Source organism: Toxorhynchites rutilus, chromosome 2, assembly GCF_029784135.1.
Source record: "Toxorhynchites rutilus septentrionalis strain SRP chromosome 2, ASM2978413v1, whole genome shotgun sequence".
In the NCBI taxonomy this organism is placed as follows: Eukaryota; Metazoa; Arthropoda; class Insecta; order Diptera; family Culicidae; genus Toxorhynchites; species Toxorhynchites rutilus.
The window spans coordinates 61,945,626-61,961,694 of record NC_073745.1 but is presented as its reverse complement, the minus strand read 5'-3'; the positions used below and the strand labels follow the sequence as shown (position 1 = coordinate 61,961,694).

Here is a 16,069-nt window from a genome sequence, read left to right as displayed (position 1 = left end):
ACGAAAGATGAGTGACGGTGGCCGTGCGAAAGTGGTAGAATTCTACCGGGGTACCACAGTACTCATGACCGGTGCGAGTGGATTCGTGGGACAAGTTTTGCTGGAGAAAATCCTTCGCTGTTTGGACGTTAGCAAAGTGTATCTGGTTATCCGGGCGAAGAAGAATTTGAGTGGCGAGGCTAGGCTGGAGCGCATTCTGAGCAGCCCGTTGTTCGATGGGGTTCGAAACGATGCATCGATGTTGAATAAATTGCGCCGAAAAGTGATACCGGTTGAACTATGTTTGGACAGTGGTTTTAATTTTGCGGATGAAGATTTGAAGTGTGCACTTCAAGAGCAAGTGGAAGTAGTGTTCAATCTATTAGCGTCGGTGAATTTCAAGGAACCTCTGGACTGTGCACTGAAGACAAACGTTGACCGCACAGACCAGTTACTCGGTCTTGTTAATGGAATGAAGCGATTAAAAAGTGTAGTTCACGTCTCGACATTCTACTCGAATTGTGACAAGAGTTTTATAGGAGAGCGCATCTATGATGACATCGATTTTGGTGGCTGCGAGAATATAATGAATATTATGTCCCATTTGAGAGAACCAGAGAAGGAAACTTTAACAGAACACATCGTTAAGAATTTCCCGAACACTTACACCTTTAGCAAGAAGTGTGCCGAGGTAATGATACGAGATAAGTATCAAAACCTACCGATAGGAGTTTTTCGACCACCCATTGGTTAGTGTTTCATAGAATTATGGGAGCGTTTCGGATTGAAAATCGAATTTTTCTTCGCAGTAACTTCCACGTACCGTGAACCTGTTCCCGGCTGGATCGACAACTTCAATGGACCATCGGGTATGGTGGTCCCACTCTCCGAAGGTCTTTACAGTGTGGCCTTTGTGGATGGGCGAAAACGTCCGTTTATCGTCCCTGTCGATTACTGTGTGAATGCGTTGATAACCTGTGCCATGGATGTGTACGCTAATCATCGTACGAGGATGGGGATTCCAGTGTACAATTATGTAAACACAGGGAATAATCCAACCTGGGGAACGATCATCGGGCGATTTTGTGAAGGGCTCTCTCCAGCGAAGCGGTTTATGGCGTAAGTTGAAGCGCTTGGTCAATAAACGCATTGTGATTGTGGCGGAAATTAAAATGATGAACTAATGCTTCAATGGAATTGAGAATTGTAATAACAATTACCAACTGGTCGATTGGCGTTTCAAAAAAAACATTTACTCCACATTTTGTTCGTAGATCAAAGTTTCGCACCTGATCTCATAAAGCTAGAGTGTATTGAGCTGGACTCAGAAAGCCACGTTGTGTATCGAGTCACTTAGAATCCATGTTTTGACATTTCGAATATGTTTTCTATTTCTACACAGACGCATTGGTATTTGATATTAAAGAACCAAAATTGTGCGTTGAGAAGTATTTTGAATCGCAGATTTCTCCAATAGGCCTGTTCATTATAAATTGGTGATTTAAGTGTAGCCTTGTTCTTCGATAGTGAGATGGAGGAATTCGAAGTCAAATCCACAATGGATGGTTTAAAACTTGCTGATAACTTTGATTTTTTTTGGACTTTCGTTTAATCTACTGAGAGTTAGATTTCTCTAATTGATAAACCTTCTTACGGGCATCAATAATTTCATTTTATTTTTCACTCAAGGAGGTGTTCCTTTTGGAATTCAATCTGTTTGATCAAGAAAATTTTCAGAAACCAACTTAATCGAAGATAAATGTGACAAAACACTCCGTGCGGTTATAGCAAATAGGATTCCCGTATACTTGCGCACACGGAAAAAAGCGCAATGTTTTTTAATCAGGGTTTCTCAAAGTGGTCGATATCGACCCCTTGGGGTCGATCTCGGTTTCCAAGGGGTCGACACAAACGAAAATTGATTTTGGGGGTCGACGAAGTCTAAAAATCGACCCCTATTAATTAATACTCGTTCTCATTTGAAAATTTCACGATGTTGTATAAGTTGTATTACGTGAAGCAATTTGTTACAATAATGACTAATATTTAAGTAAAACGAATGAAGCCATGATCACATTCAAGTCCAAACAAACATAACAAGCTTGCACTTAGGTTGCAAGTTGTTTGCAAAATAAGATGAATTCATTGTGAACAATGCGCTGAGCTACCAAATTTGGATCATTTTGGTTCACTACCAAACATACCTTGTTCATGAAGGACCTCCCTCCAATGTAGCATTGCCATCTCTTTGACAAAGTCAGACAAGTTTGTATATTATTTTCCCGTTGCGCCTACGAGTTTCTTCACCCACAAAAGGACCAAACGTTCTTTTTTTTGACGATAGTTTTTTAGCATATCGCACGAACCAAAAGTATCACAAAACTCGAGGAATTCCTGTTTAGTTTTGTTCGCCACGGTACCACTGATTCTATTTTTCTGGACGAAATGTTCAAGAGCGAAATTCATACGCTGTTTTGCAAACAATAAACGCTGGATACAAGAAATATATCGTGTCGTGTCTTTGTCGTGGATACGACAAAGGTGATCGTTTCTTTATTTTTCGGAGAAATTAAATATAGTACTCTTTACAGTTCTGTCAAAAATCAAGATATTTATCTCATAAACTTGATTATTTCCACAACACCGTTGATTGCAACTTTTACAGCGAATCCTAAATCAATTTCAGTCGCTGCTTATCACAAACAAATCATCGGAAAGATCGACGTTTATAAGGGACTTCAGATTCCCTCTCAAAAGTGCTAGCTTGATCAATTTAATCATTACTGGTTTGAAAGGGTTCGTCAGTTCGAATAGAAAAGATGCTATAAGCTCGTCACTCTGAAAGCTCTTCATAAATGGTTGAACTGCAGCAGCTGATGTTAAGAAAGGTACAGGCTGTGAAAACAGCAGCAAAGCTCCTACGGAAATCTGGATGTGTATCTTTGTACTTAGGAACGTAAGTTTGTTTGTGCAGCATGTCAAGGGCAATTTATACCAACGGTTGGTTTTCGATCCATTTTACTCCGCAAAACTTCAGCCGATCCAATAGTTCAAGAATACTCCGCACATCTTTACGGAACGTTCTCAAACAGGCTATACAAGCACTGGAGGAATTCATCAATTTTCCAAACAGTCTTTTTCATTCCTTCTTTGAATGAATTGTCAAAACCTGCAAACTGCAGCTACCTATATTCGTGAGCTCTTAGTTTTGGTTGCTTCGGATTTCACGAATTTTTTCATTCAACTGCTTCACTACTCTCCTGTTAACATGGGGACCGTCAATTACGAGTTGACCCACTTCAAACTAGCTTCAAAATATTTATTCAATCCGTCGAACAAGTCCAGTGCACGCGTTGAGCTTAGAAAAGCTGAGCCAATGTACTTGGATTCCACTGTTCCCTTCGTTACATTCCAGTAACGGACGCTAACATCCATCTGTTGCTATTGTGAAATTTTATTTAACGTTTCGTTGAATCCGATAACGATATCCTTGCAATTTTCTAGTAAACGAAGGATGCCATTAAAAAAATATGGCACAATACCGTATGCAATTTGGTACCATTCCACTGTCCGGAAATATATGCGGGAAGAGCTTAGCATTAGAGCACTAGAGTTTCATGGGATCATGTCTACCACTTGCTGAGAAAGATTGCCCAAATAAGCTCACGACCTCACTCGTGTGTGTATTCTGCGTTTCAGTGGAAATGGACTAATTACAGTCGCTTGAATTGTATCCACGATTGCGATTTTCGTTGAATCTTCTTTGGCAGCATAATTGATTTCTTAATACTCACGTTTTTCAACAGCCTGAATTATAAATTAATCGAAAGAAATGGTGTAATTCTTTATGGTAGTGTTTGTTGGAAGATGAAAAATCAATCTTGCTCCGACTAGAGACTCTGACTGTAGACGGGACTCAAGTGTCGACGAAAACTCCGTTGATTCTCTGATTGAAGTTCATTGTATATAAAACATACAAGAGCACTACATTCAAATAACAATTGAAAACATTAATCCTTCTGATTTTTTCTGGTTTTAAATGAAAATTCCTGGTTTTACTAGTTTTCTTGCTTGAGTTTCCACCCTGAATGATAAGACACTCATCGACTAATTTAATTCAAGAGATTACAACGTGATTACACAGTGAAAGTGAACTTAAATGAAGTGATTAAAAATAATTTAGAAAAGCGTAGCGTTCAGGATACTTGTCACCGAAAATTATGAATGTTAGGTTTCCTTGGTTTCTGTTTTTTACGTTGATTGGTGCCTTATGCAAATTTTCTATACAAAACTGTTCATTCGCCACATTAATTTGATGCAAGGTGCGGCTACTTGATGAGTTTCCCCAACACAGATATCAATGGGCTTGGAGAAATCGGCATTGCGAAATAGATGCAAGATGCGGGTACTTTTGTACTCGCATGCGTTTCTGCAGACCGGAAAGAGTTCCCCAACACAGACTTCAAAACCAGGTAATCTGGAGAAATCGGCATTGCATTTTACACTTGGGAATATGTGCAGACTTCAAATGCGGTATGAACACAATGCTTTGGCTCGGTTATTCATTACTGCATTGGAAGACATTCCTTTCCAATTTGCTGCGATTGAACACTTACATGTCAAAATCAAAACTGAGTGCTTGAAGTTCAACAAATCAAACAAAAAAGAAGTACGTACACTTGGGAGATGCAATAAATGCAGAGGGAAATGTAAGATATATTTTGGAAGTCCACGAGAAATGAATGAAATGAACAAGGCATCATGCCATACGGCTTGCAACAAAGAAAGTAATCTTTCCCCAATATATGAATTGACCTAAATTGGGATTTGTTCGCATCTGAATTCGGAAATTGTTTCATTTAATCACTGGTTTAATCAATAATTTAATCAATACACTCAAATGTCTACTAAGCCATAGGTAGTCCTACGTCAACTTGCGGTTGTATTTTAGGTATAACCCATCCATAGTTTTTGATGTAGGATTACGTTTTTCCGGAACATATTTTTATCTATACTTTTAAAGTTAGTTAGTTTCAAAAATTAATTACCTATTTAAGTTTTTGTAAGTAATGTGCATTTAAAAATTATTAGTTACACTTTATAATTACTGAATTTCATGTATATATTTTTTTTGTTGAATTTTAATAAGAAAATAAGGTTAAGTTCTCTCATTTCATCAACCGCAAAGTTTTTAAATTGATAAGTAGTATGTATGAATAAGAAAAAAACTAGAGATTTTCAAAGAAAATTTTGCCATGGGGGTCTTCGGTATCACTTCATTCTGGAAAAGGGGTCTATCGCCCAAAATAGTTTGAGAACGCCTGTTTTTTATTAACCTCACATTTCTAGAAATAGCTAAATTTGTAAAACAAAATACCTATATGCATAGTTTTGAATTGCAAAGAATGATATATTTCAAAGCACTACCGATCGAACTTTCGTCGTGTTCAGTCGTATTGTCAGTTTGCTGCTTTTATGTATTGTTTTTCGAATACCATTGTTCTCTCGTGATCGAATCGAGTGTGGTTATAATCGGTCAAAAGCGGATTCAGTCCAGCCCTCGTTCTTTTTGTGAAGTGACAAATGGCCCCTTTCAGAAACTCCACCATTCATTATGAGTAAAAAACAAATTTCAGACGTCCATGCCGAAAGCATGGAAATGAGCTTTCAACAGACATCATACCGTCCTAACCTCAAAACTTCTAACCGCTTCGATGTGCTGCGCGATAGAAATCCGGAAGAAGAACCGTCTAGTTCGAGTTATCTTGGCCAAAGAAAGAAAAAAAAAACCAAGATTCCACTGGTTACGATCACGGAAACCAATGTACCTACTGCTCAGGGCATGGCTTTGAAAGCAGGAATATCGATGTTTAATGTCAAATAAACATTAACCGGAGTAAACATCTATTTGTACGATATCAACGACTACAAAAAGTTGATCTCGTACATGAAAGTGCACAAAACAAATTTCTTCACGTACACGATTGAATAAGACAGGGTCACCAAGATCGTATTATCCGGACTCTCATACATGAAAATCGACGAAGTAGTCGGCGCATTAAAAGAATTTGAGGTAACTTCTTCTGAAATTCGAAACAAACTTCGAAAAATAAAAGCAGTATCCCATTGCATTGTTCAATGGGACTATTATTCCAACCGAACAAAAGAGCCAGCTCAATGCCGAAACTGTCAGTGGTTCGGCCATGGATCGTCAACATGCTTTCGTCAACCTCGTTGTGTCAAATGCGGAAAGCTAACAAGGATAACAAGGTGAAACTACCAAACGAACAGCTCAATTGTGCAAACTGTGATCAGCATCACACAGCCAACTACAAGGACTGTGTAAAACGTAAAGAATATATCGAAGCCAGAAACCGTCAGTTGCTGAAGTTCAAATCACAGAGAAGCCAGCCTATGGAATTTCAGATGCAGAACTCAGCTTCTCCCACTCTGTGTGAAAGCAATGGCCGGCCCGTGCAGAACAACTATCGCGAAAATCGTCGTGGTCCTTCCTACTCCAGTTTCTTCAAACGCCACAATCAGGTATCACTCCAGAACTATGGTAAAAATCAGCTCCCAGACATACTTCTGATAGTGACTTATTTTCGGCAAATGAAATAGTCGACATTATAAATGACGTATTCGTAAGGTTTAGTGCCTGCAGGTCTAGGAATGAGCAAGTCAAAACTATTCTGGATATAACAGCATACTATTGTTTTCCAAATGATGGATAATTTTGTGAACTCTCTAAAAATTTCACACTGGAATGCCAAAGGCATTTATCGCAAAAGTCACGATTTTTTCAGATTTCTTTCTACCAATGACATTCATGTATTTCTTGTATGTGAAACGTTTCTAAAACCTAATCTGAAGTTTTCCCACTCCGAATACAAAATTCACCGCCTTAATAGAACCGGTCGCCTAAAAGGTGGAGTAGCAGTTATAGTTAAAACTGACATCCTCCATACGTTAGTACCTTCTTTTGATTTGAAAGTACTAGAAGCCATAGGGATCAGTATAGTCACTTCGACAGGTCCAATCACATTAGTATCTGCTTATAATCCTGGAGCAAACCGAGATGATAGGTCATTCATTGACGACATCAAAACTCTTACAAAGATTAGAAATAGCTTTTTTCATTTGTGGCGATTTGAATGTACGTAATCGATTCTGGAAACGTAGCAGAGCAAATACAACACGAAATTGGCTTTTTGATGAACTACAGTCAGGTTCATTCATTATTCAGCATCCTACCTCTTCAACTTACATTCCTTGTGATCCAAATCGTCGTTGTTCTACGCTAGACTTAGTTCTCACCAATGGTAATAACGCAATGTCTATTCTACAGAGGTCAACTGATCTGTCCTCCGATCATTTACCTGTGCAATTTCAAATTGATTCTTCAAATGTTCAAACAATCCATCCTCGATTATTTAAGAGCTGATTGGCAAGGTTTTAAGAATTTCTTGGATGCTAATATCAATCTACAACAACTCGATTTAAGTAGCATTACTGATACTTTCCAAGTCGAAAATATGATTGAATATTTTACTACCTTACTTGAACAAGGTCAAGAACGGTATATTCCCCGCGTAGTTTCAAGCAAATATAAATTAATCATTTCTGATGAAGTTCTATTTTTGATCACTCTTCGAAACACACGACGACGAAAGTGGCAACGTAATCGAAGGGATACGTACCTCAAAGCACAATATGATTACACAAATGACTTGGTTAAACAGCGAATTGACGAGCTGCGAAACAATGCTTGGGCTAAAAATCTTTCAGATATGAACAGAGACACTAACAATCGTAGAAAGTTGTGGAAATTCACAAAACTAGTAAAAAACAAACACACTTCCATGCCACCGCTGAAAAAAGATGGAAAAATGCTAATGCTAATAATCAGGAAAAATGTGACGAAATAGGACGTCAATTTGCTAACGCACATTTAACTACTTTTAATGATGTCAGTGCTATTGAACAAGAAGTGAATTCCACTGTTGACTGTCTTTCTGCTAATGAAAACATACGTCCAGAGCCACGTTTTTTAACCAAGCCAAAAGAGGTTTCTTCCTTCATCCAAGAACAAAAGAACAGTAAATGCCCTGGAATTGACAATATCAATAACAGATGCTTAAAGAGGCTATTGAAAAAGGCCCTAATTTATTTAACTTATATTAGGCTGTCAAAAAGTCCTGCGGTATTTTTTTTGAATTTTCATTTGTTCATAAAATTAGTTACAATCATCTGTTTTAAGTCAAATATGCGCCGTTTTGTTCGATGACTTGTTCCCAACGAGATGCCAACTTCATAATACCCCTGTTATAGAAGCTTGCTTCCTTATTGGCAAAAAACTCGGATAGCCAATTTTCACAGGCCGCTTTTGTGGCTAACATCTGACTACCTAGCTCGTTCGCCATGGACAAAAACAGGTGGTAGTCACTTGGTGCAAGGTCCGGACTATACGGCGGATGCAAAAGAACCTCCCATCCGAGCTCCCGGAGCTTCTGGCGCGTCACTAAAGAAGTGTGTGGCCTGGCGTTGTCCTGATGGAAGACAATGCGGCCTCTGTTTATCAAAGATGGCCTCTTCTTCATGAGTGCTACTTTCAAGCGGTCCAGTTGTTGGCAGTACAGGTCCGAATTGAGCGTTTGGCCATAGGGAAGCAGCTCATAATAGATTATTCCTTGACAATCCCACCAAACACACTGCAGAACCTTCCTGGCCGTTAATGAGGGCTTGGCCACCGTCTGAGCCGCTTCAGCGGGCTTCGACCACGACCGCGCTTCACGTTGTCGTAAGTGACCCATTTTTCATCGCCAGTCACCATCCGCTTCAGAAACGGGTCGATTTTGTAGCGATTCAGCAACGATTCACATGCGTCGATACGGTCAAAGATGTTTTTTGCGTCAACGTGTGTGGCACCCATACATCGAGCTTCTTTGTGAATCCAAGCTTCTTCAAATGGTTAATAACGGTTTGATGACTTATCCCCAGCTCTCGGCCGATGCTACGGCTGCTACTATGCCGGTCTTTCTCGGCTAATTCAGCGATGTTGTCGCAATTTTCGATAACAGGCCTTCCGGAGCGTGGCGCATCTTCGACGACCTCTACACCAGAACGAAAACGATGAACCCATCGTTGTGCGGTGGAAATGGAAACTGTATCGGGTCCATAAACTGCACAAATTTTCTTGGCAGCTTGAGATGCATTTTTGCCTTTGTCATAGTAGTACTGTAAAATATGTCGGATTTTCTCTTTATTTTGCTCCATATTTGCGACACTATAACTCACGAACGACTTAACTAAACAAAACACTGTCAAGGACTATATTATAGCGCGCAAAAATACCTTTCCAACAAGCTATAGTATGACTCGATACAATGAATACAACTAGAACTACGCGCTTACAACGACACCTCGCGGAAATTCCGCAGGACTTTTTTGACAGCCTAATATTATTCAGCTAAATATCAATGGTTGAACAAAAGCTTCAATTTGATCTAAATAATCTTTTATACAACATATAATTCATCATTTCATCTTATTAAGTACTCAATATTATTGTTCGACCATTGTTCAACTGACTAGTTTAGTAACAACTTATGATGGTTTGTTGGGTGGTATCTCAAAATAAGGTATAACAGTCAAATCGAATGAGTTTTGCTATAGCTCCTTTATATGATTTTAAAATAATGATTTTGTGGCGGAATAATATTTGTGGTTCGGGAACAGCCGCTCAATTATATGACCAGTAAATTTGGTGTAAAATTAGAATAATCAGTCCCCTACTACCAATCCAAAAGATGCCTCTGCCACGATCACTCATATTTTATGTAAGTTATTTTTAGAACTATTTCAGATTGTTTGCACTGATGTGAGAGAATGTATCTAGCATAGAACGTCAGTTTCCTTAAGAGGGTATTCTAGTCTAGAAATTTGGAAAAAACGATTTTTTCTTCATATTTCTGAAGCTCTGGAGGAATTTCTCGAAATTCCCATCATTTACAGAGCTCTAACCATTCTAGTGACGCGGTATCTGATCTACTATGGCCTCGAGTCAAAACTTTAAACGCGCTTTCCTTGGAACTACCTATTTCAAGTTTTTACACGATATCGCAAATTCCAATAAACGGTTTTTTTTCTAATTTGACATGAACACTCAATATGAATGATAGAAATAATCAATTTCATTTTTTTCTCTAATCAGTAAATTGTAAATTGTTCAAAAAAAAAATAAATCAAAACGTCATGGAAATCGTGCTAAAGAATTCTTATTTTTTTCAAGCAATTTTTTTTTCATTTAGTTATATTTGTATTCTTCAAAGATTGATGAACAAATGATAAAATGATGAGTCGGAGAAAACCATATTTGAGAGTTGAGAGTTGAGAGTTGAGAGTTGAACGTTGAGAGTTGAGAGTTGAACGTTGAGCGTAGAGCGTTGAACGTTGCCGTTTCTGTTTTCGTTTTCGTTTCCGTTTCTGTTCCCAGTGGTCTTAATGTCAATTTTGAGCGCGATCTGCCATTTAATTTGTTTACACCGTCGGCGATTTTTAATATGGAAAATCTATTGGCCAAAGATATTGTTTTTGATTACTCAATTATGTCGAAAACACGAATGTATGAGTGGATGAAGGCATTCAAAGACGACCGACAAGAGGTGAATGATTTGCCACGTCAAGGACTAATCAATCCACCTATTCAACTGAACATCCACAAAATGGAAGGAATTGTGCTCGGACATCCTCATTTAAATTTTTCGAGAGAGCCTGTGAATTAAATATCTCTCTCGAGACCGTTTGTCATATTTTGGGCATGAGAAAGGTCGCAGCAAGATATAATTTTCATCAAAAAATAAATCGCAATCAAGTGGCTAAAAACATGCTTGGACGATCAAATTCTGATTCATCCAACGCATACTTACTTTTTTACTATTTCCGAAAATCAAATTACTGCTTCGTGGGACCCATTTTGACACCATTGAAGACATGAAAACGCATTCGCTGTGTGAATTGGAGGCAATTCCTGAATACAGCTATAAAAAGTGTTTCGATGACTGGATTGTTCATAGGAAAAAGTGTATTGTTCTAGAAGAGGCCTATTTAGGAGGTGATAATATAAATTTAGATGATAAATAAAGCATTTCCTTAAATAATAAAAATTCTCTATATATATATTTGACAAAATGTATATTTCATTTCCAAATAATTTGCTCGAACTAATAGTTATCATTTTTATTCCAGCACCTACCTAACCGCCACCATAACTCGTAACCCGCTGCGCTACGCTATATGCAAACGAACAATGCTTCTTCAAGGACTCCTGCTGGACCTGGCGAGGCGAATCGGTGGCAAACGTCCCATCCTTGGGCCGATGTTCGAGAAAATGATTAATCTCAGCGAGGTGTTGCAATTTTTCTGCATCAACGAGTGGCGCACGGAGAATGGAAACGTCCAGAGGATGCGAGCGGAACAAAGCTCGACCGAGAGGAACATCTTTCCGTTCGATTTGGCCGAGGTGGATTGGGACGAGTACTACCGCAACTTCGTTCCCGGAGTGATGAAATACGCCATAGAACCACGCAAAGCGAGGGATGTCCGCCGGCAAGATTCGGAGAATTGGATTTTTTTGATGTTCAATTTTGTTATTCTAACTCTGGTAAATTTTATCAAGCTTCTCTTCGGTCCGAAACGAAACTAAAAAAGTGTACGAAAACTTTATACATTAAATGAAAATTGACTTTGAAGATGAGTTATTTCTTTTCAATACGCCATGAACGTGGCTTCCGGGCATATTCTAGCACACCAGGAATGAACATCATCCAGTATTTGGGCCAATCCACTTCTCGGAGGTTACAAGGAAACACGGTAGCCTCCTTTGGACTAAGGCTAGCAACCACTCGTTTCATGTTGCTATTTTCCATCTTCCAATCATTCTCGCAAAAATATCTCAGCATTTTCACCTGCGAAATGGTTCGCTCGATCATAGTTTCTATTCGGTGTTTACGTCCAAAAGCCCCGGTCATCACATTGAATAACCATCCTTGCAGTCGCGTTAGTAGTATTCCAACAGAAAACAGTAATTGACTGGTTGTTGTCAGCAACAGGTATCCGCTGAAAAATATTCAGAATAGTTCTTTTTAACCGGTTATCATTCAAAGCGACACCTCGGCGTACTTGAAGAATCTTCTCAGAGGTGACATTCCATTCATGAATCCGCAAAAGATTTCTCCCCAATTGTATAGCTGAAACTCATCGGTGAAATTATACACTGGTATTTTTTCCGCCAGTAACGAGGCGATGTCAACGGCGCAACACAGCATTCCATTGACACAAAAGTCGACAGGTGCTAGAAAAGGTTTCTTTTTCTTATCAAGCGGAATTACTCGTAGCATCCCTTCGTGTATCGCGAACAGAACCCCGCTGGGTCCATTGAAGTTATCTAGCCACCCTGGAATGGGGTCGCGATAAACGGGACCAACTGTGGATGAGATATAAATTGTACATTTCGAACGATTATCGATTGATATTCGGATTACCTATGGGGGGTCGAAAAATCCCAATTGGCAAATTGCCAAAGTGATCCCTGATCATAAGCTCGGTGCACTTCTTACTAAAGGTGTAAGAATTGGGGAGCTTACCAAGAATGTGCGGCGTTAAAATTTGCTTCTCCGAAGGACTCAACGGAGCCATTATTCTGCGAATGTTATCATATCCTCCGAAAGGAATGTCTTCGAAAACCTTTTCCTCGATAAAACTTCGATCGCAGTTTGAATAGAATGTGGACACATGAATGATGGATCGCAGCCGCCGGAAGGAGGTTACCATACGCAGCACTCGCTGTGTGTACTCAACGTTGATTTTGAGGGCGCTTTCGAGTGGTTCGTTGAATTTTATTGAAGCTATGAGATTGAATACTATCTCCACTTCGTCTACAAGAACACTGCGGATGTTTTCATTTATTGAAAGGTCATCCTGGTCGAAATCCACATCCAGCGGTTTCACACAGTTGGTCAGTTTTTCTTGATCGATATTTTCAAAAAGCTGCAAAAAAAAAAAATCATATATAGTGTAAACATCACAAATTACTTGTTCATAGTTTTACCGTTTCCGACAGAAGTTCCTTCAACCGTTGCTGACCGTCCAAATTGTGCTTCCTTCGAATGAGTACGTAAATAGTGCGCACATTGACATTACGAAGAATCTTCTCAAGTAGAACTTTCCCCATGAAGCCGGTAGCACCACATAACAACACGACAGAGTTGTTGTAAAATTCGGTTATTCGGTTATTTTGCTCCATACTGCTTGCCATGTTGATTCACAATGGTTCACAATGCAGAGCAAACAATACTACCCACGTGTGTAGCTGTGAGTGAGGCACGAGCCATGATCCCTAGCGTGTGGACTTCAAATAAAATGTTACCATCATCATTAATTTATTCACCGATCGCTATCGCGATCAGAAGGATATATCAAAGGTGAATTTGAACGTTTATCTCTAATCGGCTGGAGTGAACAATCATGTTTCGCAGTTTATGTACACGTCGTGTTGGGTGCTGATGATTCCGATATAGTTAAACTTGATCAGTTATGTCCTTATTAAAACGTTTAGTAACAATGGTAGATCAATCAGAAAAATATGGTTTTGCTGATACGCTACATGGAATTCAACTACTAAGATTTGTGCGTGCTAGATATTACCCTCTATTAGATTGAGTGTATGTATATGACTCCGATAGGTTCGTCTAACCGTGGGCTGGCCGATTCTCTAGTAGCGCGCAGTAGCCTAAGCTTATCTCCGAAGGAGACTGCCCGTCAATATCAAAGGCTGAGTAACAAAAAACTCCTTTGAGGGTGTAGTATTATTTTAAGTATCACTACTTCCGTAATGGAAGTATGAACAGTTCAGCTAGACCACAGTTATTTTGCTAAGGCTCTACAATCAGCTGAAATTCCGAGAATGGATGAAAGTTACGACACTGGTATGGCTGAAAAAAACCTATTGTTGGGCGTGCTTCCGACTCGCAGTTCAATAATCCTGATGGTTATTGTGTTTAATAAAACATCATTTTTGCGTCCCAACCGGACTTCAAAGAGAAGCAATATAACGGACTTGTCTTTCAAAACATAATGTTGATTGTGAGTCTACTGCTGATATTCTGGCTTTTGGAGCTCGTGACTGATTGCGTAGAAATAGAACAGATTTTTACTGCTATGAGAGGAAAAATGTTTCGTCCAGACTCAACTGTGTCTTTTTGAAGTGGTAGCGCTTTCTAGTTTCTAGTTTTGTGAAGTGGTCACGCTTTCTAGTAATTCATCTGGCATACCACACAAGATTGACCCACTATAATAACAAATTTCCATATCTGGAAACAAGTTGCCTGACAATGTCCAATGAGATGTGCTATCCCTTCAGCTAAACTAACCGGATATTGCACCTACAGATTATTACAGGTTCAGATCTCTGCAAAAGTTCACTTAAGGCAGTTATTCTAGTCTAGAAATTTGAATAAAATCACAGATTTTTTCCTTCATATTTCTGTAGTTTAGGCATTCAAGAATGTGTCCTAGAAAGGACTTGTCGAAAATCCTATTATTTACCGAGTTAGAGCCATTTTAGTGATGCGATTTCTAAACTGGTACGGCCATAACAATCAACTTCAAACGCGTTTTTCTCGAAACCATTTTTTTCTTAAACTGGCGTACACGATATCTCACTGAACCGATTCATGCCTAATTTATATGAGTGCAATCTGCAGGCATCTCTCAATTGCATGAACCTCTAAAACTAGTATTTTAACGTAAGAAAAACGTTTTGTTTTTCGAGCGGCCGCCATTTTGTCAAAAGCGATGTTTTTGACTTGTCGGAGGTTCATGCGATAGCAACATCTTTACTGATTCAGAATCTGTTCGATTTTTTTTGTTTCAGATAACCAGAGGGGCTGGAATCGTCATGGCATAACTTTTTTTTGACCCATCATCAGCTCTTAACTATTCTCGTTATGAATATTTATTCTCCGTTCAATTTTTGTTTCATTGTTAAAAGATAGATGAACAAATAATGATATAATGGAGAGTGAAAATATTCTTTGTTTTATTTTGACCAAGCTCGAAAAAACGTCCGAAATTCGTGTCTACCCCCATAAGGGCAAGAACTTCGACTCTATAAAGGGTGTGTCACATCAAATTGCATCACGGAAAAAACGCTGTAGAAATTTAATTTTTAGGAATTATATCTTCAGCTTTCGCTTATAATCAGATAAAAGTGTATAGATCACGTTGGGCATGCTTCACTGTCAATTTTTCGTAAATTTGGAAAAAAACGACGAAAAAGAGCGTCGTGAATTAATCCTGTGCACTCATTTCGAGAATCCGGAGTTGTCACATCGGGACATCGGTAAGATGCTGGGAATCGTCCAATCCACGGTCAGCAGAGTACTAAAACGATACTTCGAGAACCTAATCATCGACCGGAAGGTGAAGAACGGCAAAAATGGATGCTCCGTCAGTGAAAAAGATCACAAGCGCGTAGTTAAGCAGTTTAGACGTGATCCGAGAAGTTCGGTCCGGGATGTCGCCAATAAGCTGAATTTGTCAAGTTCATTCGTCCAGCGGACCAAGCAGCGGGAGGGCCTGCGTACATACAAGGTTCAGAAGGCTCCTAACCGCGACGAAAGGCAATACATGGTGGGGAAGACGCGAGCTCGGAAGCTGTACACGGAAATGCTGACGAAGCCGCATTGCCTGGTAATGGACGACGAAACCTACGTCAAAGCGGAATTTCATCAGCTGCCGGGCCTGTTGTTCTTCTCCGCAGAGGACAAATTCAGCGTTCCGGCTTCGCCCAATAGAGAAATATTGGGTGATTATGAAGCAGGCCCTCCGGAAGAACTCAAAAGTTGTCAAATCGGAGGCGGACTTCAAGAGAAAATGGATTTCTGTTCAAAAAAAAAACTACAACCTGACGTTGTACAGAACCTTATGGACGGGGTAAAGAGGAAGGTGCGAGCATACGGGCTTGGGCTCGAAGTATGAATAAAAAGAAAATGCCAAAAGTTGTTTAATAGTTTTTATTTTACTCTCTAAA

The 16,069-nt window shown here is 39.3% G+C and overlaps 2 protein-coding genes across 2 annotated transcripts; one reads left to right on the top strand and one right to left on the bottom strand.

The window, feature by feature from the left end:
* LOC129769373 (fatty acyl-CoA reductase wat-like) lies at nt 1-11,729 on the top strand. The gene is made up of 3 exons (XM_055771609.1): nt 1-728; nt 789-1,098; nt 11,227-11,729. The coding sequence occupies exons 1-3, from the start codon at nt 8-10 to the stop codon at nt 11,681-11,683; spliced, it is 1,488 nt and encodes a 495-aa protein (XP_055627584.1). The 5' UTR covers nt 1-7; the 3' UTR covers nt 11,684-11,729.
* A 408-nt stretch (nt 11,730-12,137) lies between these two features.
* LOC129765791 (putative fatty acyl-CoA reductase CG5065) lies at nt 12,138-13,294 on the bottom strand. Its single transcript, XM_055766220.1, has 3 exons — nt 13,088-13,294; nt 12,522-13,026; nt 12,138-12,463 (listed from the first exon to the last, which is right to left on the bottom strand). The coding sequence occupies exons 1-3, from the start codon at nt 13,292-13,294 to the stop codon at nt 12,138-12,140; spliced, it is 1,038 nt and encodes a 345-aa protein (XP_055622195.1).
* Between the last annotated feature and the right edge of the window lie 2,775 nt (nt 13,295-16,069).